At 46.2% G+C, this 20,572-nt stretch overlaps 2 protein-coding genes and 1 long non-coding RNA gene across 6 annotated transcripts in view; 2 read left to right on the forward strand and 1 right to left on the reverse strand.

Annotated features, from left to right (window-relative positions):
• The window catches only part of LOC105691250 (carbonic anhydrase-related protein 10), a 28,838-nt gene extending 20,888 nt beyond the window's left edge, over positions 1–7,950 (reverse strand). The window contains exon 1 of the mRNA XM_048656364.1: positions 7,718–7,950. The gene's annotated coding sequence lies outside the window, so the exon portion shown is untranslated. The remainder of the gene's footprint in view (positions 1–7,717) is intronic.
• LOC105691256 lies at positions 1,747–4,383 on the forward strand. 4 transcript variants are annotated; one of them, XR_007278699.1, is made up of 4 exons: positions 1,788–1,802; positions 2,324–2,812; positions 3,635–4,091; positions 4,236–4,383. XR_007278699.1 is itself a non-coding variant. In XM_048656365.1 (3 exons), exons 1-2 carry the CDS (start codon positions 1,762–1,764, stop codon positions 4,076–4,078), a joined length of 462 nt encoding a protein of 153 aa, XP_048512322.1. In that variant the 5' UTR covers positions 1,747–1,761; the 3' UTR covers positions 4,079–4,091; positions 4,236–4,383. The 4 variants fall into 4 exon arrangements, 1 of the variants encoding a protein (XP_048512322.1); XM_048656365.1 differs by lacking the exon at positions 2,324–2,812 and having other exon boundaries at positions 1,747–1,802; positions 3,658–4,091; XR_007278700.1 differs by lacking the exon at positions 2,324–2,812.
• A 537-nt stretch (positions 7,951–8,487) lies between the features above and the next one.
• On the forward strand, positions 8,488–13,008 carry LOC125501171. Its single transcript, XR_007278702.1, has 2 exons — positions 8,488–9,978; positions 12,682–13,008. It is a non-coding gene; the product is annotated as an uncharacterized LOC125501171 (long non-coding RNA).
• Positions 13,009–20,572: the final 7,564 nt, after the last annotated feature.

Genomic DNA, 20,572 nt, shown 5'->3' on the forward strand with positions numbered 1-20,572 from the left:
ACGGGGGTGCGGGTCGGATGTAACGGGGGCGCGAGAGGTTGATTAATTAAAAAATATAGATCGGGGGGGGGGGGGGGTGATTAGAAATTTGTTGATTAAGCTATAACTCGTAACTACGTACGGTAGCTAGATAGCCGGGGTGGTCGAAGTAGAAGGTGTAGAGCGGGTAGGTGTAGGCAGGCAGGTAGGTATCCACCCTGCACGTTCGATACGCGGCGAACAAACCCGGCGCAGGTTGCAGGTGAAGATATTTTACCCCGATAGTTGTGCACCGGCTGAGCTATCGCTCATCGGGAGATGGCTGGCTCGGTATGTACCGCACACGTCTGACATGCCGAGCGTATGACGTACACGGCGTACGAGTTGATTTTCCCAGAGATTATCGGATCTCGATCCCGTTGAGCTTCGCCGCTGCGAGAATTCCAGGCTTCGGGCGAAGACGAACGTCCCCCTCCGCCCCTTCGCCGAAAATATGGGAATCCTTTCGCTGTTCTACGCGAATTTACGAAAAGTTACACTCGGCGCGAACTCCCCGAAGAAAGTGGCGCAATAAACGGGGGTGAAAACGGACGGACGGACCGCGAGACTATCGTAGATTGGAAGCCGGATCGATTTTCTATCGAAATATTTGTAACTCGGCCAGTTGGAAGAAATTATTTGTAACTGGGTCAGTTGTCGTGGAATTGAATGGTATGTACGTATACCAGATATATATCGTACGGTGTGTCGGCTTTAGTTATACCCCACGTACATACGATATATACCTATGGGTAGCGCTGTAGATGCGACGAGGGTTAGAGAAATTTTTTCTCTTCATTTTCTTTCTATTAAGTTTTTTTTTTTATTTTTTATCATTTTTTTTTATTATACTTATTAAGCTTTCCCTCCTCCGCACAGCGTATATATACATCCATACGTATATTGTACGTACGTATATATGTATACTCTATACATACATAACCGACCCGCCCCCATTATCGAGGGACCACTACCACGTTTCTCTCTCGGCGGGTAAATTTTTCTTTCAAGAAAAAAAGAGAAAATACAGAATGAAAGAAAAAAGAGCAGAAGAACAAAAATGGAAAAGAAAGAAAAATAAAAGGAAACGATGAAAAAAAAGAAACAAAAAAAAAGACAAAGATTAATAATAACACCAACCGGTAACCCGCTATTTTTATTCTCTCTTCCTTTTCCTCGTTTTCGGCTCTTCGCTTCCTTTCACTTCCTCTTCGTATACCTATACCTGTGTATATGATATGAAACAAATAATAATATACGTTACACCGCGCATACCTATATCGGGCTCCGCGGTATGGGATAACATCAACTCACGAGATGAGGATAATTAATCTTTGAGGATTTCCCCATTACTCGTAATCCTCTATATTTCCGGGTCTATGGACGATTATATTCCCCGCTGTACGGGACGCAACGAAATAATAAAAATTAAAAAATGAAAGGTAAAAAAAGAAGTGAAGGAGGAGGAAACGAAACAGACAAGTGCAACGGGTATCGAAGAAGAATTTTATTCATTCGTTTCTCTTGGCGCGGTTACGTCTAAAGTTTATCATTTTGCCAACACGATCGTATTAATTGCAACAATTGTATCGACATCGAAAGATCCGGCGCGCGGTCGCCTGTGATATTATATTATACACGGTTACGGCGAAAACGGTCGACGAGTGATAAAATGATATTTATTATACCGATGCAGAACACGCCTCGTTTAATTCAAAACTAACTTAATTATTCGCCGGAGGTATGCCGAGAATTTCGTACTTTTGGAATGAGTGCCTATACAGGTATACCATAGTTGTATAAAGTAACTCTCGTCAGAGGAGAAACTTCGGTCTTTCCCAAAGATTCGAACACCGTTATCATACTCCGCGGCGTTATTTGTGTATTCATAAAAAGAGAAATCACAAAAAACTGGTGAAGAATTATAATTCGCCGCGCCGCGTCATCGGCGGTGCTGATCGCGGCAACGAAATTTTTGCACGAGGGGAAATAGAGAAAAAATCGCATCAGCCGATTCCGATAAATTATCATCCTTCCGTGGCTCTCGAATTTCCAAATTCACGACCATCTCGATAATAAAATCCTCCGAAATTCACTCAATTCGTTAGGATCCATTAATTTTTTCTTCCGAAATTCTAATCGGTGCGAAGCCTCCGCGACGAGCGACAGGGCGTTGCTGCGGAGATTTCATCCCCCCTCCCTTTTGATTCTTCTCTTTTCATTTCGCATTCATTTTATTTTATTTTATTCCTTTTACATTTTTTATACAGGCTTACGATCTCTTTTTCTTTTTACCTCCTCGCAGCTGTGTTACGCGCGGGGATCGCAAAAGAAGAAAGCAGATCCCACGGTGCTGCGTTATCTCCGTCGGCTCTATACTACGATGTTTTGGTACGTTAGCGATATTCGAGTAGGCCGATGTTACACCGACGATAAAGCGGTTGGGTCGTCGCACGGCGGACAGACGACGTCGCGAATAAATAAAACGAGAGGACAGAGGAGAAAGAGGGAAAAAGAATCGGCGAGAAGGGAAGAAAGGCATAGATAAAAAATAAGAAACGAAAAAAGTATACGTGTATACGTGTGTATAAAACGAAAAGAGAAAAAGTGAAACGGGGGAAAACGAAAGAGGCACGAGGCTATTCAGTTTTACTCGACGACGCAGGATTTCGGATTCCTATTTATTGCAATCGAATCTTATTTCACTTGCTCGACGTGCTCCCGCTGCCGCTGCTGGCTACGCCACGGAACCCATCGGTGGCGGAAGAAATGTCGGAGAGGAGCAAGGGAAAGGGTAGGGAAACGGAATTTATTGTCTTCCGATCGCAAATGGCTGGCGTATTGTATAATATTATGGTTTAGCGAGCCGTATGCACGTTTATATAACTTCCATACGTGTTAAAAATTGAAAGAGAAATATATTTAGCGAATCTTTATGCGACACGGTGATTTATAAAACACAAACCGACTCCGTTCGACTTTGTCCGGGTCGTGCATGATCGAATCGCGAATTGCCGCGTATGAAATTAACTCGGACATAAAAATCTACCCATTAATTTCGAATGCTGCCGCTTCAGACTTTTTATTATCTGTAACCAATTCTATAACGCAGTTATATTTCTCCGTTGTTTCGCCATTAAAAATTTGTTTCTAATCTAAACCTCGTCGCATGTACGGCTAAACATAATTCGATTTCAGCTACGATACGTGAGCGGTGAATGCACGGGGTGTGTTGGAATAAAGTAGAAATAAATCCCCGCCAATCGTTGTCGCTCCTTCGCTCCTCTTTTTTCATTCCATTCGTTGAGTTTGGCAGTTTTTGCGTTACCGTTGCAGCCAAGTCCGTCGGGGGAGGGCTGGAACTGTCGAAGGGGGTAAATCGAAACGAAGCCCGTTCCGTTGCTTCGTTTTCCGTTTCTCTTATTTCCACGTAGCTGATCACGCGTAAAGTTCCGATGATTAGTTTTCGCGGTGAAACGGACCTCAAGTCTACGTCCGCTTAATGCGGCCGGTACAGCGCGTAGTTACGAATTACGATCGTTAGGCGAGTTCTTTTGAATAAAGTTTATCGCCGAGTGATATACCCATTACGGTAACAATGGCATCACGGTTTCAGACCCTGCAATCAATTTTCGACAGGCTCCAATACGTACGACCGGCGGTCCCGGCGCGGCATCGAGACGAGGTGAGGCGAGGCGAGGAGGTCCGCCGCTATAAAACTACGAGGTCGGGGAACACGAGCCCAGTAACAAATCTCAGACTCGGAACAGAAACTCGAAGAACAAAAAGTACAACAATTATTATGCGTCCTCAACTCACCCTCGTCACTCTCGCCCTTCTGGTTGTCGTTGCCGGTGTTTGGGCCCTTCCGAATCCCGTTAGCGAGACTCCGCAGTCCAGAGACGACGCGGTTTCCGCGACGACCTCGCCGTCCACCGCGGCACCCGAAAGCAAAGCGGAAAGTGGTCGCAGACAGTCCGATTGCAAGTGCACTTACAGCCCCGCGGAGCGCGAAGAAAATCCTTCGCCGGCGTCGATTGGAACCGTTCCAAGCAAATAGTTAATTCTCTCAGGTGAGTTCGTGTCGTAGGGAGCCATCGGGGTACCTTGACGATTCACCGGTTGTTCCTCGATCTCTCTTCCGATACCCCCGCTAAATTGCAATGGTCATGGATCATCGACGATCGTCGAAATTATTGTCCATATTGTGGTTTCAGTCGCATGCACGGGGCGGTGACGTGAGCCGATTGAAAAAGGAGGCTGTGCCGGTCTGACGAGAAATGCAAATTTTGAATCTACGGAGCTCCGACACCGATGCGCCAAAGCAGTGTAATATCAGACAATAAATAATGGGTGTACCATGAAGTACGAGCGGAGTTGAGATGATTGATCCCGTAATACCGCAGAGTTCTCAATTTGCAGGCTCTGCGTCCCACCGTAAAAAAAAAGAGCGCCCCCCCCGATCTCGCCCAGAGACACTCAAAGATCCCCGCAGCTGTCCTCGGCTCCGATTCCAGAGGACGGGGTGGGTCCGCGCTCGCGAGACCGACGACCCTTCGAACCGGAAGGTCCTCAAGGGTTAATGTCGCGATGTTAAACGGCGGGGTTGGTTGTCGCAGTTACGGGGTTGCATCAAAGTAAGTTAAGTCGTCCGCGTCGGTCGCCGCAGCGAAGCGAACACCAAAATAATTGAATCACACTTACGTGAGGGGGAGGGGGTGGGGTGCGCTTTTTCAAAATGCGACTCGACTTTCGGATCTCCTCAAGGGTGATACCTCAAATCGATGCGCAAATTCGATGAAAGTAACTAAATTTAACCGAAGACTCGGTGCGTCATGATTATCCGAATTTCACTTGGCAAAGTTCTCCGGGTCTTTCTAGAATTTCCGCTACGCGGCCTCGCTGCCTCTTAGCTCTTTCGTTGTTCTGATTTTTTTTTTCACCCCCGATCCGAGACAATCCGCTCGGAATTTTTCCGATAACTCGACGTACCCCTGGCGTCAAACCGGTACAATGTAATGACGATTAATTTTTCTCGTTACATAATTTATTTCGGACCCGCCCATGCATTATCGCAGCTGCTCGCGTTCGCTCCATAAATCCCCGTAACCTGGTCCATCGAATTTATTTAGCGTTGGAGTTGATAACAAAGTGAGAAAAAAAAAAAAAATAAAAAGTAAAAACGGGAAAAAGAGAGACGGTGAAAAAAGGAAAATCAGACAAAAGAGAGAAAAATTTTTCTCCCGTTCTCCGGCTCGCGGAGTCGACCGAATATATATTTTTGTGCTTTTCCGGCGAAACGACGCGGACGGTCGTGTACAGGGCGAAGCGCTGCAGACCGAAGGGTCAAAGGGTTTGATCAATTCCTGAGTAACTTCTTTGTGGACGCGTATCCATACACGCGAAGCGTGCACAGGTATAAGGTATACGGTATACGGTATACGGGATCAGCTGGCAGCCCTTTGTCTCGGTTGGCTCAAGAGATAATAAGGTTCGTGAGATCCTATCTTTTTTTTATCGTGGCCACTCCACTTGTTACTATTGAAACCCGAAGGCTGCGGCGACTACCTCGAATTCCTAATTGTGAGTAGCGAACCGTGTTCAACTGAAACGTCAATATTTTTTCTCTATTTCCATCCAGCTGTATAGCCCGGTATATGTGCGCAAGTTTTTCCTTTTTTTTCCTCTTATTTTCCCCTCAAAACTTGCGGAGCTTTTCTTTCGCCAGCCGCGGAAATCTTTGAAAAAGAAAGAGTGGAAAAATAAAATACCTCAACTCGGATAAAATATTTCTCTCGTCCGATAACAATGTGTATAATACTATTCATACAAGTACATTACGTTAAATGCACGGCGAACGATATACCCCGCGCTCTTCTAATCAGGTTAATGAATTGGGGGGGAATCTTGTTCATACAAAACCGTACTCACATATTTCACCAATTTTTTTTATCTCTCCCTTTTTTTTTTTGCTTTTGTTTTTGTTTTTTTTTATCAACGGCTACGGTACCACGCGTCGAACAATGTAAATACGTTGGAACTTTACGTGTGAATGAATCCTACGTACGTGCGTTTTATTGCTCGCGAGCCCGAGGCTGTATACGTTTTATACGCGACACAACGAGCGTAAAAATTCGTGTGGGTGAATGTGAATTATAATCTTTGAGAATTAAATATTAATTTATTCCGCAAATGAAATTTTCTTTTTTTTTCTTTCTTATTGAAACCGTTGTACACCTATATAAATTACGGTTCAATATCGCGACGGAGAATTCTACGTGCGGGCGTAGTGCGAAGGTCGAGTTTAATTAATAAACGCCTGATAAAACGGGTGCACAAAGTATTGACCTTGAGCGTTATCACTTCCGGAGGAAATTCGGTTCGGCGTACCACGTCGAACGATATCACGCTGCGGGGAGAAATATGTTCGGCTGAACCGCAAACGAACATTGAAAATTCGCGATCGAATAATATCGATCGACGGATCGTTGGAATTTCGGCGTCGATCTCTCCGATCCGAATACGATCAGCGCCGCTAGTTGGAACTCAAACTATAGATAAGAGAATGACGGATCGGTGACAGCGACAGTCAGCGGCGAGTAGGCGTCGCAAGCTCCGTACACGCGATAAACCGTATTACGATCATGCGACGCGCTGTTAATTGTCACATCGTGGAAACACGAAAGTATAGCGGAATCGAAGAGTCGATCGGCGTGGGTTTTTATAACGGAGTAGTCCGTGCCTCCGTTGTTTGTCGATTCCTAAACGTTCTCCGAGATGGTTCGGCGCTTGGCTGCAGTGGTGCTTCTTGAATATTTGCTGTTGATATCGTCCGCCGCGGCATGGGGATGGCGATCTTGGACCAGCGTCTCCGAGACCCCTTCGGAAAATAACGACGCGATAAGCGAACGCTCACCGTCGGATCGTACGCAGCAAATCGGCGATCTCCACTCCGTCGACTCGAATCGGGACGTTGTCTCCGTCCAGGCGAGCATAATCGGTCCACGGAAGAGCGTCGCCGTCAAGTGTCCGAGTGGAAAGCGATTCTACCGTAACAGATGCAGGACGATCTACTGAACGGTGAGCGCACGTTGTGATTTTCGTCGATGACGCGCTTTCGGTTTTTTCTCGTTTTCCCCCGTCGCGTTCTCGTTAGTCCCGAGAGAATCTCGCATCTTTCGCCAGATATGCCCGGTTGCGGTCGCATGACCCTTTGAATACCTCGCTTATCTCGCGTCTATGAGAAGACAGACGCTACCGTCAATTTGCCGGGAGATTATTCGATCCACCCTCCCCTCCCTCCCCTCACCGCGCGTCATCGTCGTTCTCTCAATTGAGATCGATGACGCGGATCCGAGAAATTGTCATTACCGCAGTCGCAGGCCGACGGAATTCGGGTTGATCGAATTTTCCGTACGAGGAGGAGAATTAACGCGATTAATCGAGTCGGGGGAATTTAATTAACCGTCTACGATCGGACGGTATAATTATCCGGGCGTAATTAACTGTTTAAAGTGCGTCTTAATTCTTTATGCGAGGCGAGTGTCGAGTTAACGTTATACACACGTTTCGTTCGAGTGAATGAGAGTGGCTATACCGGAATAACTTTCTTAATTATAACAACTACACGGTTGGTATAAGATATCCAAGCTCTGAAGTTCAGTGTTTGAATTTCCAAAGAACAACGTTGACTACACACCAGTCTCGTCGCGATCCTCTTCAACGGGAGCGCACTTCTTTGCCAGCAGCAGCGGTAACTATGTACAATATCGGCTTGTACGAGTGTAGGTACGATTTGTGACGGCGTTGGTATTCGTAAACCGTGCTCAACGCTTTTACACATTTTCGTAATATTCTAATCGTACGGCTGCGCAAGCTCCAGTCTTCTTCGATCGGGCTAACGAGCCTGATATTCCATTCGATCTACACACGTGCAGGCGCAGATTCCAAAATAAAAGCTCGAGTTTCAGACGTCGAGAGAGAGCGAGAGAAAGAGAGAGAGGAAAATGCGTAATCGCGGCGCAAAATTTTTGATAAAGTAGATTAATCGGCGATCGGCGCGATCCCGCTAACGATACAACGCAGCTTGTTTTTCACGCGGTTGTAATAATAATAGAGCGACGACCGTAATCGTCGAGTGTAAAAGTGGGAAGTAGAAAAAGGGGTCCGAGTTCTGGCTGATTTCATTTTATCAGTACGACCCACTGCCGCGGTTAAAAAGGCGCGATGGGAGCCCCGCGAGCCATGCTCTTCGCATCGATCGCGACCGCGACGTTATTGATTTTGTCCGTATCGTTGGATCCTTCGTTAGCTTATCCCGCGGACGTTTCCAAAGAGCATTTCGTACCGTTCGACACCAGACCGAGGCCGACCAAAGTCTATGAGGGATCGGTGATCGTCGCACCGCTCCGCTGCCCGGCCAACAAAGTTCCAGTCGGCAATAGGTGTCGAATACTCTATTAGGTAAGTGACGTTCTTCAGTTCTCCAACGATCGTTTTTCACGCGTCGCCTCCCGGTGGCATCGCGAGGCCCGGGCTATCGCGCACGTGTTGACTCAACCGCGGCGCCCACGAGTTTATTTTACATCCGACGTTATTCTTTGTTCCGTCTCATTCTCTCCCATCTCCATCGTCGTACGCACGCACCGCGTGTTCGTCCGCTTATCTGTCCGGGGCATTTAAAATAGCCAAGCAAAGTTCGTTTGAAATCGGCGTCGTTATCTCGAGCGCGCGGTTCGTCGGATTCTAAAATTCAGACGAGGCGGGGAGGGCCGGCGATCGTCGAACGTGTGTCTTCCCGGATCGATCGACGACACGGCTGTTCGATACTCGTCGGAATTTTAATTGCGATTCCGAACGTCTGGCGATTTTGATTTTTTCCTCTCGCGCTTCTCGGTTCGACTCGCGGAACTTTATCCCGTTTTCAAGAGGACGACTCTGCTCCTCTTGCTAGCTTTGTGCCGTATAACGAAGAGCATAATTAAGACGAAAAGAGCGACGTCGGGGTCGGTAGACCGTAGGCGAATCCGCCGGTCGGACCGGTTGCTAAAAGATGATGCACGGAGGAAGGAGGAGAGGAAAAGGTTGAAAAAAAAGTCGAGGTGACGCAACGCGGGAGTGTACGCGAGAACCTGCACGTCAGGTGGGTACATTTTAGGCGAAATTTCAACGGAGTTGTCGGAGTTGCGAGGAATCGTCGCAGTTCAAATACGAGAAAAGCAAACACTCCGGCGTCTAATCTCCTCGCGAGCTCGGTGTGTACGGTAGACGACGGTTCGCCTTATAAGAAAGTCGGCCGCGGCGCGTCGCGCGATTACACGTACGTACGTACGGCTACTCGAATCCTTCGGGTACGTAAGTTTCCGCGAATGAGGTGTGAATGCGACGCGCACGGGCGTGGCTCGGGGAGCGCGAGGTATAAACCGTTGGGATCTAGGATAAACCGCAAAAAACGTCACGACCCTCGAGAAGATAAACCTCGTTAATAAAGCAGCGACCGGAAAACCACATTTCAACTAATGACTAATTTCAATGTCGTCGTTCCTTCTTATATAGTCTGGGGATTTTCGCTCCGTCTTGTTAAACAAGTTTGAAACTCCCTCGGTTAAGGATCTCTCCTCCGCGTTTATCCGGCTGCGGCAGCGGCTGATCCTTTCTTCATTTTTATTACCGAGTTCGCTCGCCGAATCGCTGCTTCCAAATTTACCGCGTCGGTAGAAAAAACAAAAAATAAATAATAATAACGAAAATAGCGGGGAGAAAAAAAGCAAGTTTAAAATGAAAATATTACGTGCCGGTCCTCTTTACGTGATCCTCATTTTACTCGCTCTGATTTACTGTGTCTCTGCCCGTCCGATGTGGTTTCCGGAACGACGCGGTTCCCATATTTCCTGTCCGAATGGCTATAGACTTATCGGAAATAGGACCTGCAGAAAGATACTCGACTAGTCGCAGATGTGGGTAGGTATTATTCCATTGTGATTTACCCCCGCATGCGATTTTAATGGGAAATAGGGGAAACACAGCCCCGTTTTACTATCGAGATCCGTCATTTGTCCGAGCTCCATATTTACATACGGCTAAACACTTGGCCAAAAAGGCGACGGGAACGAATGAAAATAATAACGAACGGCGGAATCGATATTGCATTTTCATTGGGAGATATAATTTTTCGTTCGGCGCGTATACGGCGCGGGTTGTAAAAGTGACTTTTAAAACCGGCCCCCGCGATATCCTCCCAATTTGGAGTATCACCAATTAATGACTGTATGGAACGAACATGGGTATAATATTTGCAGAGTAACTTCCGTACTCAACGCGCGTTGCACAAACCATCGCCCACGACTGGGCGGCTGACGAGTGTTTCGGGGTAGATAGAACGCCACGCGAATACTCCACTCTCTACTCGACGTGCATATCGCACATCCATTCCGCTATGCACATCCCTGCAGTCGCGATGGTGCGGCGTAGCTTCGACAGCGCCGAACAAATACCCGATCGAGGGTGCTCCGCCCGATACAATTCTGTCAAACTGTTCGCGCGCGTACTTCCATTTCCCATTTCCCATTTACCATTTCCCATTTTCACCCATTTTCATATCTCTCATCCTCGTCGTTTCGTTGCCTCGTTTTCCATCGTTCGATTTCTTTTTTCTCCGTCTGTGATTTTCCGTTCGCCCGCCCGCCCGCCCGCCCGCACGCACGCCGTACCGCATCCCTCCTCCTCACGTTAATTCGTTCCGCATTATTTGCCGATCGGTGTTTATCGTTGTCGTTGTTATTAATCGTTCCGCCGAACGGATCGGCTGCACTGCCGCAGTTCCGGAGCATCGGCTAATTCCGCGGATCAGCGGTGGGTGGCTAATACCTGGGCCCCTGTACACAGTCGAAGGGTTAAGAGGGTTCGCTCGTGTCCATCGCTCGCAATTGCCCTCGGGATTGTTTGACGGCGGTGCTGCGGGGGGATAGAACAAACATAAATGTATCGATTGCATTTCGGTGACCTATGGCAGCGACCCGCCCCGCGTATAACGTAGCGTGCGGCCTCGACGTTCATCTTTGACGCCGGCATCAGGATTTCCTTCCATATACAAACCACCACCGCCACCACCGCCACCGACGCCGCACCGCAACAACTACCACCGTCTCTTCATCCCCCCCGTATCCCGAAGAACCATTTCGTCCCGATCGTCCGTTCGAATTTTCTTTACCTTTTCTTTTTTTTTTTTTTTTCTCCTATTCTCACCGCTATGATTCATCGTAGGTAAAAAAAGCATATCCGCTCGTAGGGTCGTTCTAGGTATACACGCCGGTGGAATGAGAAGAAAAAAAAACTTCGTCGATCGATCAGTTGGAATTTGATTTCGGTCGAACGGCGTAATCGATCGGTAGAATTTGTCGTCGTTTGTTCTACGGCGATACGCTCTCGGTCGGGGCTTTGGATTCTAGCTCGCCGGTGATTACTAAATAAGATTATCAGCGAGTGTCGCCTAATTAGTGGGAAAGGCGTCATCGGTACCTCCCTTTATTTACCATTACTTTAGCATATCCGAGTATCGGAGGGGTGTACAGCTAGCTCGCTGGTTTAATTAGAGTCTACCGTATAATTGCGGCTAACTGGTATAATAAATTGCAAATTAAACGAGTTCGGGTATCGCAATCTAGCCGACTGCAAACATTAAAATATATACCTCTGTATATCTTTGCCCGATCGCACAATACCTGTTAGATACGCGTACAGAGGTATTATTTAAGGTCAGGGTCATACCGCGCAAAACTAAAGAATAGCCTCCCTTCGTTATTTATTGACTAGCGGCCAAAGGAAATTATCAGCGGGCGTATCCGCCGTACGGAATCCTCGGTATATTTCTTGCGAGTTTTTTCTTCCCTTCGGGTTCGGCTTTTCTCACTTTTCTCGCTCTTATTACCGTCGAATTTCCCATTTGTCACACTCGTCGCTCCCATTTCGACGAACGACGAAAACGGACAAGCGAATCTCTGATGGATAAATTTAGCTACTTGACTCGCATTTATCTACTATATGCACACGCGGAGTAAACGAAGCGTGAATCGAGAGTGTTGAGTGAAAGAAAAAAAAAAAAACAAATATCGCATTCCAAATAGAACTAGAGAGAAAAAAAAAAAAAAAAAGGAAAATTGTATCAAATGATCGTTGAGTGCATCCGGTTTTGCTGTAAAGTAGCTATAATGTATTATACGACACTATACTCTATATAGAGCGAACTTCAAGTGGGGCTTAATCTACATAGAATTACGGGATTTAACTCTTGGCTAAATATTACTCGCTCGAGGAAAATTATTACAGCAGCTGAACCAAACCGTTTTCATGCATCAAGCGAGCAGCAACTTTGAATTATCCGTTATGGAAATTTCGAGATAGACAAATCCCCCGGAGCTGCAAGGGGGAATTAAAGGGGGGGAGGGAGGGAAGAAGTGAGTTTCGACGATTTGAAACTTCAATTACCAGAACGTGATTAAAGTTCGGTCATCATCGCCGGCTAAAACGTTCTACCTTAAACCGTGTTCGAAAATATTACACCCCGACTGTGACGTTTGACGCGCGACGCGACGACGTCTTCGTCACCGTCAACGCCTACGTATTTCGATTCCTTCATTTTTACAATTCTTCGTCCTTTGATTGCAGAAGTAAGTCAGGATGGTCCGCGCCCGACCACGTCGCCTGGAAGACCTCTTAAAAAAAAAAAAAAACCTCGCAAGTATCGAGAAGAACGAGCTACCGACGCGATCATCCTTTTCCGGCCATCTGAAGAGCGACGTGTATAGCGATACTTGCGATCCGATCGACGCATCCGAGCTTCATCGTGCGGATTATTACGTCAATCGCATCCGGACGAGACCTTTTCAATTTTTCAATCGACGACACGGGGATTATCCGACGGCGCAGTACATGACAAAATCATTAATTATTGTGAATAAATATGAATAAAAATATATGAATTTTCCAAAGGTACGAGAAGTCGAGGAGTCTGTATCACGTGTAGTGGGTATGATATGGAAAGACGTGCTATTATATGATCGGATAAGAAGTTGAGAGGATATCTTCTGGGGATTGAGTTATCTTCTTTCCTCGTTGAGATCAAAATCCCCCATCTGTCTTTCGACGGCATCCGCGAGGCGCGGAACGTTGGGATGGTTGATTGGTAGGTACTCAATCATTTCTACGCATCGGCAAAACGAGAGGGAATCGGAGGCCCTCGAGTCTCTCCCGGCAGAGCCGGAGGTTTCAACGACGTTCAATGGACCCGGATTGGATTCCACCTCGGAGCGGGAAATCCCCGCAACAGCTGATTCTCGTAAATACCGTCACCTCCTCCTCCTCCTCCTCCTCCTCCTCCTTCGCACCGTGCAGGTCCGCGCGACGCGGACCTCCTGCGAACGATCCCCGCGGAATCGCTCGAGAAAAATAACGCATCTCCTCGGTTTCTCCTTCTTCAATCCTTCCCTCCCGCCGTTCCCGATTTCTCGACTCTTTTACCTTTTACGTTTCATCGGTTTCTTTTTATTTTTGTTTTGTTTTTTTTTTCCTGCTCTTTTCTCCTCTACACAGGCATGCGAGTACGCCGGTGTAGAGTTACCGCGTACAGCTACACAACCTCGAGTTCTTACGACCGCGCGCGCGTAATTTAATTCCTGATTTGAAACCATGCAGCGTTGAAACGTTATAACATTCTCGTTATTATTTCAGGTTACTCCACTCGCGGGAAGACCATCGCCGTCTATCAGATTGTGAACTAAATTATTGAAATAAGGTCTAACTGCTGCGAGTCATGCGAGGGATTTGGATGTTCTTTTGCGTATAGAAATTTGAATCCCCGCTTGACGCGCGCTTGGTAGAAAAACGAAGAAGGGAGAGAAAACTGTACGGGTATTCCGTTGCGAGTAGTGAATTCTGCTTACGTCGTTTCCCCTCTATTTTCGAAAATTTGCCCGTTCCGCGGTGCAAAAAAATTCCGGTCGGGGGGTGGTGGCACTCGATGGTATAATACCGCACGTACGGCTCGGCAGCTGGGCTCGTTAGTTTCTCTGCTTTATGCGGAAAAGTACTAATCCAGCTGCCGCCGCTACTGTTAGGCTGCAACGGAGCGAAGTAGCGTGCAATCCACCCCCGTCCCGTTGCACCAGCGAAGGAATACCCCGGGGCGAAATATTTAATCTTGTGGCTCGCTATTCTAGCCGCTTGATTACATTCCATCTTTGAACAGTACCGTGTAATTCTCCGTATTACTATCAAACGTATGGAATATTCAAGAGTTTGATATTTCGTAAACTCCGACTACCGGCTTAGCTCAGAGTTCGCGTCTTCGCGACCGCGGGGACTCTGAAAACACAAAAAAAAAAAATAAAACAGCGTTCGGAGCGAGAGGTCTGGGAGCTCGGAAGCGTAAAAAACGCGTTGGAAATAATCTAATCTTCAGGGTCGAAGGTTGTGACGTAATAAAGGCATCTGCAAAGACCGCCGGAGCATCTGGAATCTAGATTACGGACGTCTCGATCTCCACCGCCCGCCCTGAATATCGGAACCTTTTATCTAGATACTCCGAGGCTCTGCTAGCCCAGCAGAAGTGGCGGAAGTGGATATATGCGTGAGAGGCGGTCCGCCTCGAGTGAGGGGAGTCGGGAGTCAGGGAAGACCCGAGAGCCAAGAGGCATCGATATCGTCTAGTGCCACTTCGGGGGTGGAAGTAGGGACGGGGCTGTTCCATGAACTTTAGCTTTACCAATATTTGAATTATTCCTCCTTGTTATAGATACGCCAATGGCCAGACCCACCCGCCGGCGGCCCTTCTTTTTTACTCGCTCTGCCACCATATTTCTACTTTCGACTCAATCTCGGTAAAACCTCCTCTCCGGTAAGGACGTTACAGCCGGATGTATTTGGTCATACCGCAGGTACAAATATTACCTCCGTCAAGCGAAAAAAAAAATCTCATGCCCTTTTGGCTTTGGTTCATTCTATTTTATGCATTCCACCGAAAACTACCAGCGATGCAGTCGAATGTTCGAATCTCTCGCGGTGTTTTTCTTTTTTTTTTTTTTTCCTAATCACAGCTCACCAACAGTTGGATTCAGCTGTGCTTTCGCTTATCGACTCACAGCAACGACTTCGATATCGTCAGTTGTGCGCGAGCCACCAGCTGGTTCGAGTTGACCCGAGTCACGCACAACTGCAGCTGGTAGTCGGAGCTTTCGCCGACTGTCGGTAAGAATCCGACGGACGACCTTCGATCACCTCTACGTCGCGACGTGGAGAGCAAGAAAATGCAACAGAATACGATGTGCGGTCGAGCAACGGGCAAGGGCGCTAAGAAATGAAATTCAAATATCAGGCGCCTGGTTCGGAATTTTTCACTTTTCCGCGTAAGAGACATTTCGAGGATAATTACAAGGTACGTATTGCGAATTGGGTCACATTCGTTAAAATTTACAATGTGTGGGCTTTACATGTGGCAACAACTTTCACGTCGAGTAGGACGAGTTAATAATCGGTAACAATTTTGAGTTAACGATATCGATACGCGAGTATCTCGGTAACGGTCGTATGAAAGGAGAGAAAAAACTTTTTACTTATTTACATCGCGGATGCGAGTTGCAGCAGTTCGCATCGCAGCGCGTTTACAGGTATACCTCGCGATACGAACAAGATTTTTTTCGGAGGAGGTTCTGATTTCTCGTATTATTTAAACGATCAATTAATCGTTCAAATTGTGAGGTAATTAGAAAGCGGGTAAACAGGTGCGGCCGGTAATCATTAAATCAAGAAGTTTTACTTTCAATTAATTGATTCGTGGTCTGATTTTCGACCCGCAGACGTCGTCGTCGTTTTAAGGTTGTAATTTAAAAATTACAAGCTGCAAAATATATCCTTCCAATTGGCGGTTTCGCTCGGTAAATATAAAGTCATCCACGCATGCCGCACATCTGCATTATATTAATCTGCAAAATCACGACTCCGTATACGAGTGCAGGCGGCGGTTCGAGTCTCGCCTCGGGGTAAATTCGCAGCTTTCCCCTGTAAAAGTAATTCCGCGACCCGGAAGCCACCCCGAGACAACGCGCGACGATCTTTCGAATAAGATAAAAGATAGACCTTGCGACGCAGCTACTCTCCCAAGGTGTAAACTACGAATAAATTATAACGGAGTTAATTTCGGGAGAGATGTGTGAGCGCTTATCTCGCGCTTATCGCTGCCTTCCATACAGTAAATCCAATTAAGGGATGCGGACCGTAGGAGCCCGTGGCCCATAGTTCCGGGATCTTCTTTACGGGACCTGGAATTGGGCCGAACTTAATTTCGAGAGCGTGTATGATTCGAATAGGTGAGGCGAAGGCCTTTCCCTTAATTTCCTAGAAATTATAAACCTCGGTGACGCCCCCGAATTTATAAGGGCCTGCCTCTCCGACAGTCGCTGAGCAATAAACCGGAGCTCTGAATCTTTCGTGGCGCAGTTAACATCTCATTAAACTCATGCTTGCTCCAATTGTGTGTCCCCGTGTCGCTCGGGGACTTTTCGAGACGAAACCATTAGACCCCAGAAAGAAAGTTACAACGCCAATTCCCCTAATTGGATTTACTAAGTGGCAACCGGGCCCCGATTCAAACCCGAATGTTGGTATGGCCAGCCATATCAATACCGTTCATCCGACCGTACCCTAATTTCGTGGCGATTCCTATAAACTCTTAATTTGTTTGCTCACCATCGGAAACTCATATAAATAAAAACACAACGAGGAACAAGAAACGAAAAACAATAAGAACGAAAAAACTTTATTACACCCGAGAATCGGTTATCCTACATTCTTTCACAGTTGATCAGTTACTCGAAAAATAAAATCCCCTCCGATCACCTCCCCCCGATATTTTATTGGACAGGATTTTTTTTTCATCATTTCAATATTCATAGATCGCCCCTCGCGCGCGCTATAATTATTTATTCAATCCATCAAGATGTGAACCCTTTTTCAGTTACCCCGTATCATTACGTACGTCGCGTGAAAATCGGTTGAATGTGAATTAAAGAGTTGATAGAGTTGAAGCGGAAGAAGTTGATGCGGCACTAATAATAACGACTGAAAAAAAATAGGTGAAAATGAATAACTTATAACAAAGTTTGGTCGGTAATCTTCGTAGTTGTTCATAGGGGCGAGATATCTGTTTCCATACACCGCGGGGTGAAGATACGAATCTCCGGTAGATCGGTACGAAGAAGGATGACCGGTGGGTTAATTATGTAACCGTAACGCATTAAAGAGTTATCATTTAGCCCGTGGCATGCGCCTTGTGGCCGTAGTCTTAACGGGGTACAGGTGCAGGAAAAGGTACAGCTGGCCACCAAAAATCAGGGCAAAACTACACCTGTGCCTTCGCCGTTCCTCCTCGCCGTACACCGGCGCACATGCACCGCCAGTTTACATACTTATTTCCCTCTTATTTTTCGTACGTTTCTTTTTTTTTTTTTATTCATTTTTATCATTACGCGTGTACGACGCATGTCTGCATTTTTTACCCGCACTCTCGGCCGAGGCATCATATTTTTAACGCGCGTCTTCGCATCACCTCCACCTTTCGCGATCGTAATTATATCGCGTAAAGGTATATATACGCGCAGGGTTATTTATAAATTTTTCTTTGTCGAACACGTCCGCCCGATACTTGTATTTAATAGAATTTTATCGTCGTACTTGTAATTAATGAAACCGTCGCGCGAGCGATGGAGTAAAAAAACTCCTCGAACCAACCAACGTTTCGAACGTTGTCGAGACGAGCTTTGCAAAATTGTTTCTTAGATTTAATTGTTAGGAAACATTTTCTCGGAGGCGAGGAGAAATTTTTTGTTTTTCCAAAACTGGGCCTCGTACAGCGAATACAATTCGCCAGTCTTTCTTACGACTCGCTGTTCGAATGAGAAATATATGAAACGCAGTGACGGAGACGAGGATGCAGGTTGTCATACGAGGACGACTCGTATCGCGTCGAATCCGATATAAAATTACAAATACGCGAACGTATCCTAGCGACACGTCGACTATGAACATTCGCTGGATGTACGCATATACGTTGCAAGCGTTGTACGGGGCATAATATCTCGTTCGATGGGTAACTCGGTACACCTACCCTTTCCATTTTCGTCCATTCTTTTCTCTTTTATTCCCCGATGCGTTTTACACGTGTCTCGCGGTGCAAGTGCGAGTGCCCACCTCACGTATGCACCTCGGAGCGGCGGATGCATGGCGTCGCGACGCAATGAAACGTGAGCATCTGCATGCCTGTATACCTGTACCATTACGGTGTGTGCGGGGATAAGCGTATGTAATGCACATTGAACGCGGTGCGAGTTTTATTATCTCATTTCATTCTCACTTCTCGCGATTTATACGTTATGTACGCGCGTACGTCTGCAAAAAGTGGATATCGAAGTTTCGGTCGATACACGTTGGTACGATACAGCGTGTACACGAGGCGTACTTATTATACACGTGTTATTATTATTTTACATTATTCTTGAATATGGTAAAGCCATGCGCTGCGGCAGAACGATGTGGGACGGCGCGGTGTACGTTGGGAGTAAAGAATTTATAAGAAAAATGAATGACCGGCCGAGGCAGTCCGCCATAAGCAATTCCAGTAGCTAGGTAGGAATATTTTATCGCGTGCAAGAAATTGGCAGTGCAACCCGCGCCGCTGCGGAGTCGACTAGTCGGGCCCATCATCCATCCGCGTGGCACGCGAGCTCGGAGCTGAGGTAGCGAGGTGTATATAAATAATACACGTACGTATCGCGTACACGACGTTACCCGCGATGCGAGGTGAGCGGAGATACGCACCCCAGGAGGTACACCGTGTATCCGTGTATCTTGCACACAGCTGCGACGCGCCGATAGATAGCCGATAGGGAGCCTTCGAGCTCTGGAGAAGACGAGGGGCGCGTAATGCGGCTTCCGCTGCACTGATTCTTTAATTCTTACGACGCTAGCTCGCCGGCCGGGTAGCTCACCCCCTTTTCTCATTCTTCTCCGCCCCCCCTCGAGGCTTCTGGCTTCTGCGGGCTTCTGGTTTCTGGAATCTGGGACGTGTCCGGCGAGAACGCCGACTGAGGAGTACCCAACCCGCGACCAGAAACCGTGCGAACCTTTTTATTTTCAATTTGAGCCTTTTCTTTTCCTTTTTTTTTTTTTTTTTTTTTTTCTCTTTCGTTCGGTAACGACGATGTACGGAGCGCATTCGAGGAGCTCACCCCGCAATATTTTTGACCCGTGCATGCTTTGCAGTTTGGAACTGGAAGACATCGCAGCTTCGACCTTCTGACCATCCGATTACACATGCATAAATGTTACGACGCGAGTATAGCGTGTCTGCCTTTGAATAAACTATTATAATAATTATTGCGTTAGGGTATCCAGCACTACCGCGTTGTTTGCGACCGACATCATCCTTGGCCTGTCACAGTTTCGATAGATGCACCAACGTTGAGCTGATGCTACTTGAACTGCAGATGTGTGAGTTGAATATAAATCATAATTCCGAATCCAGAAGCCGAATCGATCTCTTTCTGAAATTGATCGAGTTCGATTGCATGAGTAGATGATTTTGACCTCCAAGATTTGGATTCCTGAGCTGATTATACCTGAGATTACTCTTGAAGAACCGAAAAAAATCCGTTTTCTGAGCAAAAAATAAATCATTGTTTTAATTGGGTTTAATATGGTTTTCTTACGTATTTTGACCTCAGAAATCCGAATCTGAAAGGAAAATTGATCTATCTCTGAAATTGACCGAGTTATCGCCGATTTTCAGCTTTTTCGGGTCAAAAATTAAAAATTGATTTTTTAGTCTATTTTAATGTAATTTGAGCTCAGGAATCTGAATCCGGAAGAAAAATTGATCGATCTTCAATAATGACCGAGTTATCCCCATTTTTCCGCGATTTTTGGCATAAATTTGAGGATATCTCGAAGGGAAAAAATCGTAGCTCAATTTGGACAACGGATTCGTGTTCCTGAGGTCAAAATACATAAGAAAAGTGCCATACGATCAATTTTAAAAAATAAAAATTTTTGGTCAAAATTTGAAAAAATCGTAAGGGGTACCCCTTGGAAAAATCTCAAATTTTGACCAAAAATTTTTATTTTTTAAAATCGATCGTATGGCACTTTTCTTATGTATTTTGACCCCAGGAACACGAATCCGTTGTCCAAATTGAGCTACGATTTTTTCCCTTCGAGATATCCTCAAATTTATGCCGAAAAATGCGAAAAAATCAGGATAACTCAGTCATTTTTCAAGGTAGATCAATTTTTCTTCCGGATTCGGATTCCTGAGCTCAAATTACATTAAAATAGACTAAAAAATGAATTTTTTATTTTTGACCCGAAAAAGCTGAAAATCGGCGATAACTCGGTCAATTTTAGAGATAGATCAATTTTTCTTCCAGATTCGGATTTCTGAGGTCAAAATACGTTAGAAAAGTGTAATACAATCAATCTTTAAACTACTTTACTTTTGGTCCAAAAATCG

Source organism: Athalia rosae, chromosome 5 (assembly GCF_917208135.1).
Source record: "Athalia rosae chromosome 5, iyAthRosa1.1, whole genome shotgun sequence".
Taxonomy (NCBI): domain Eukaryota; kingdom Metazoa; phylum Arthropoda; class Insecta; order Hymenoptera; family Athaliidae; genus Athalia; species Athalia rosae.

Excerpts from the sequence above, each read along its gene's own strand:
- LOC105691256 (XM_048656365.1), top strand. The coding sequence starts at position 1,762 with ATGCCGAGAATTTCGTACTTTTGGAATGAGTGCCTATACAG. Across the intron at positions 1,803-3,657 it reads TGGAATGAGTGCCTATACAG|GCTCCAATACGTACGACCGG; the intron begins GTATACCATAGT and ends AATTTTCGACAG.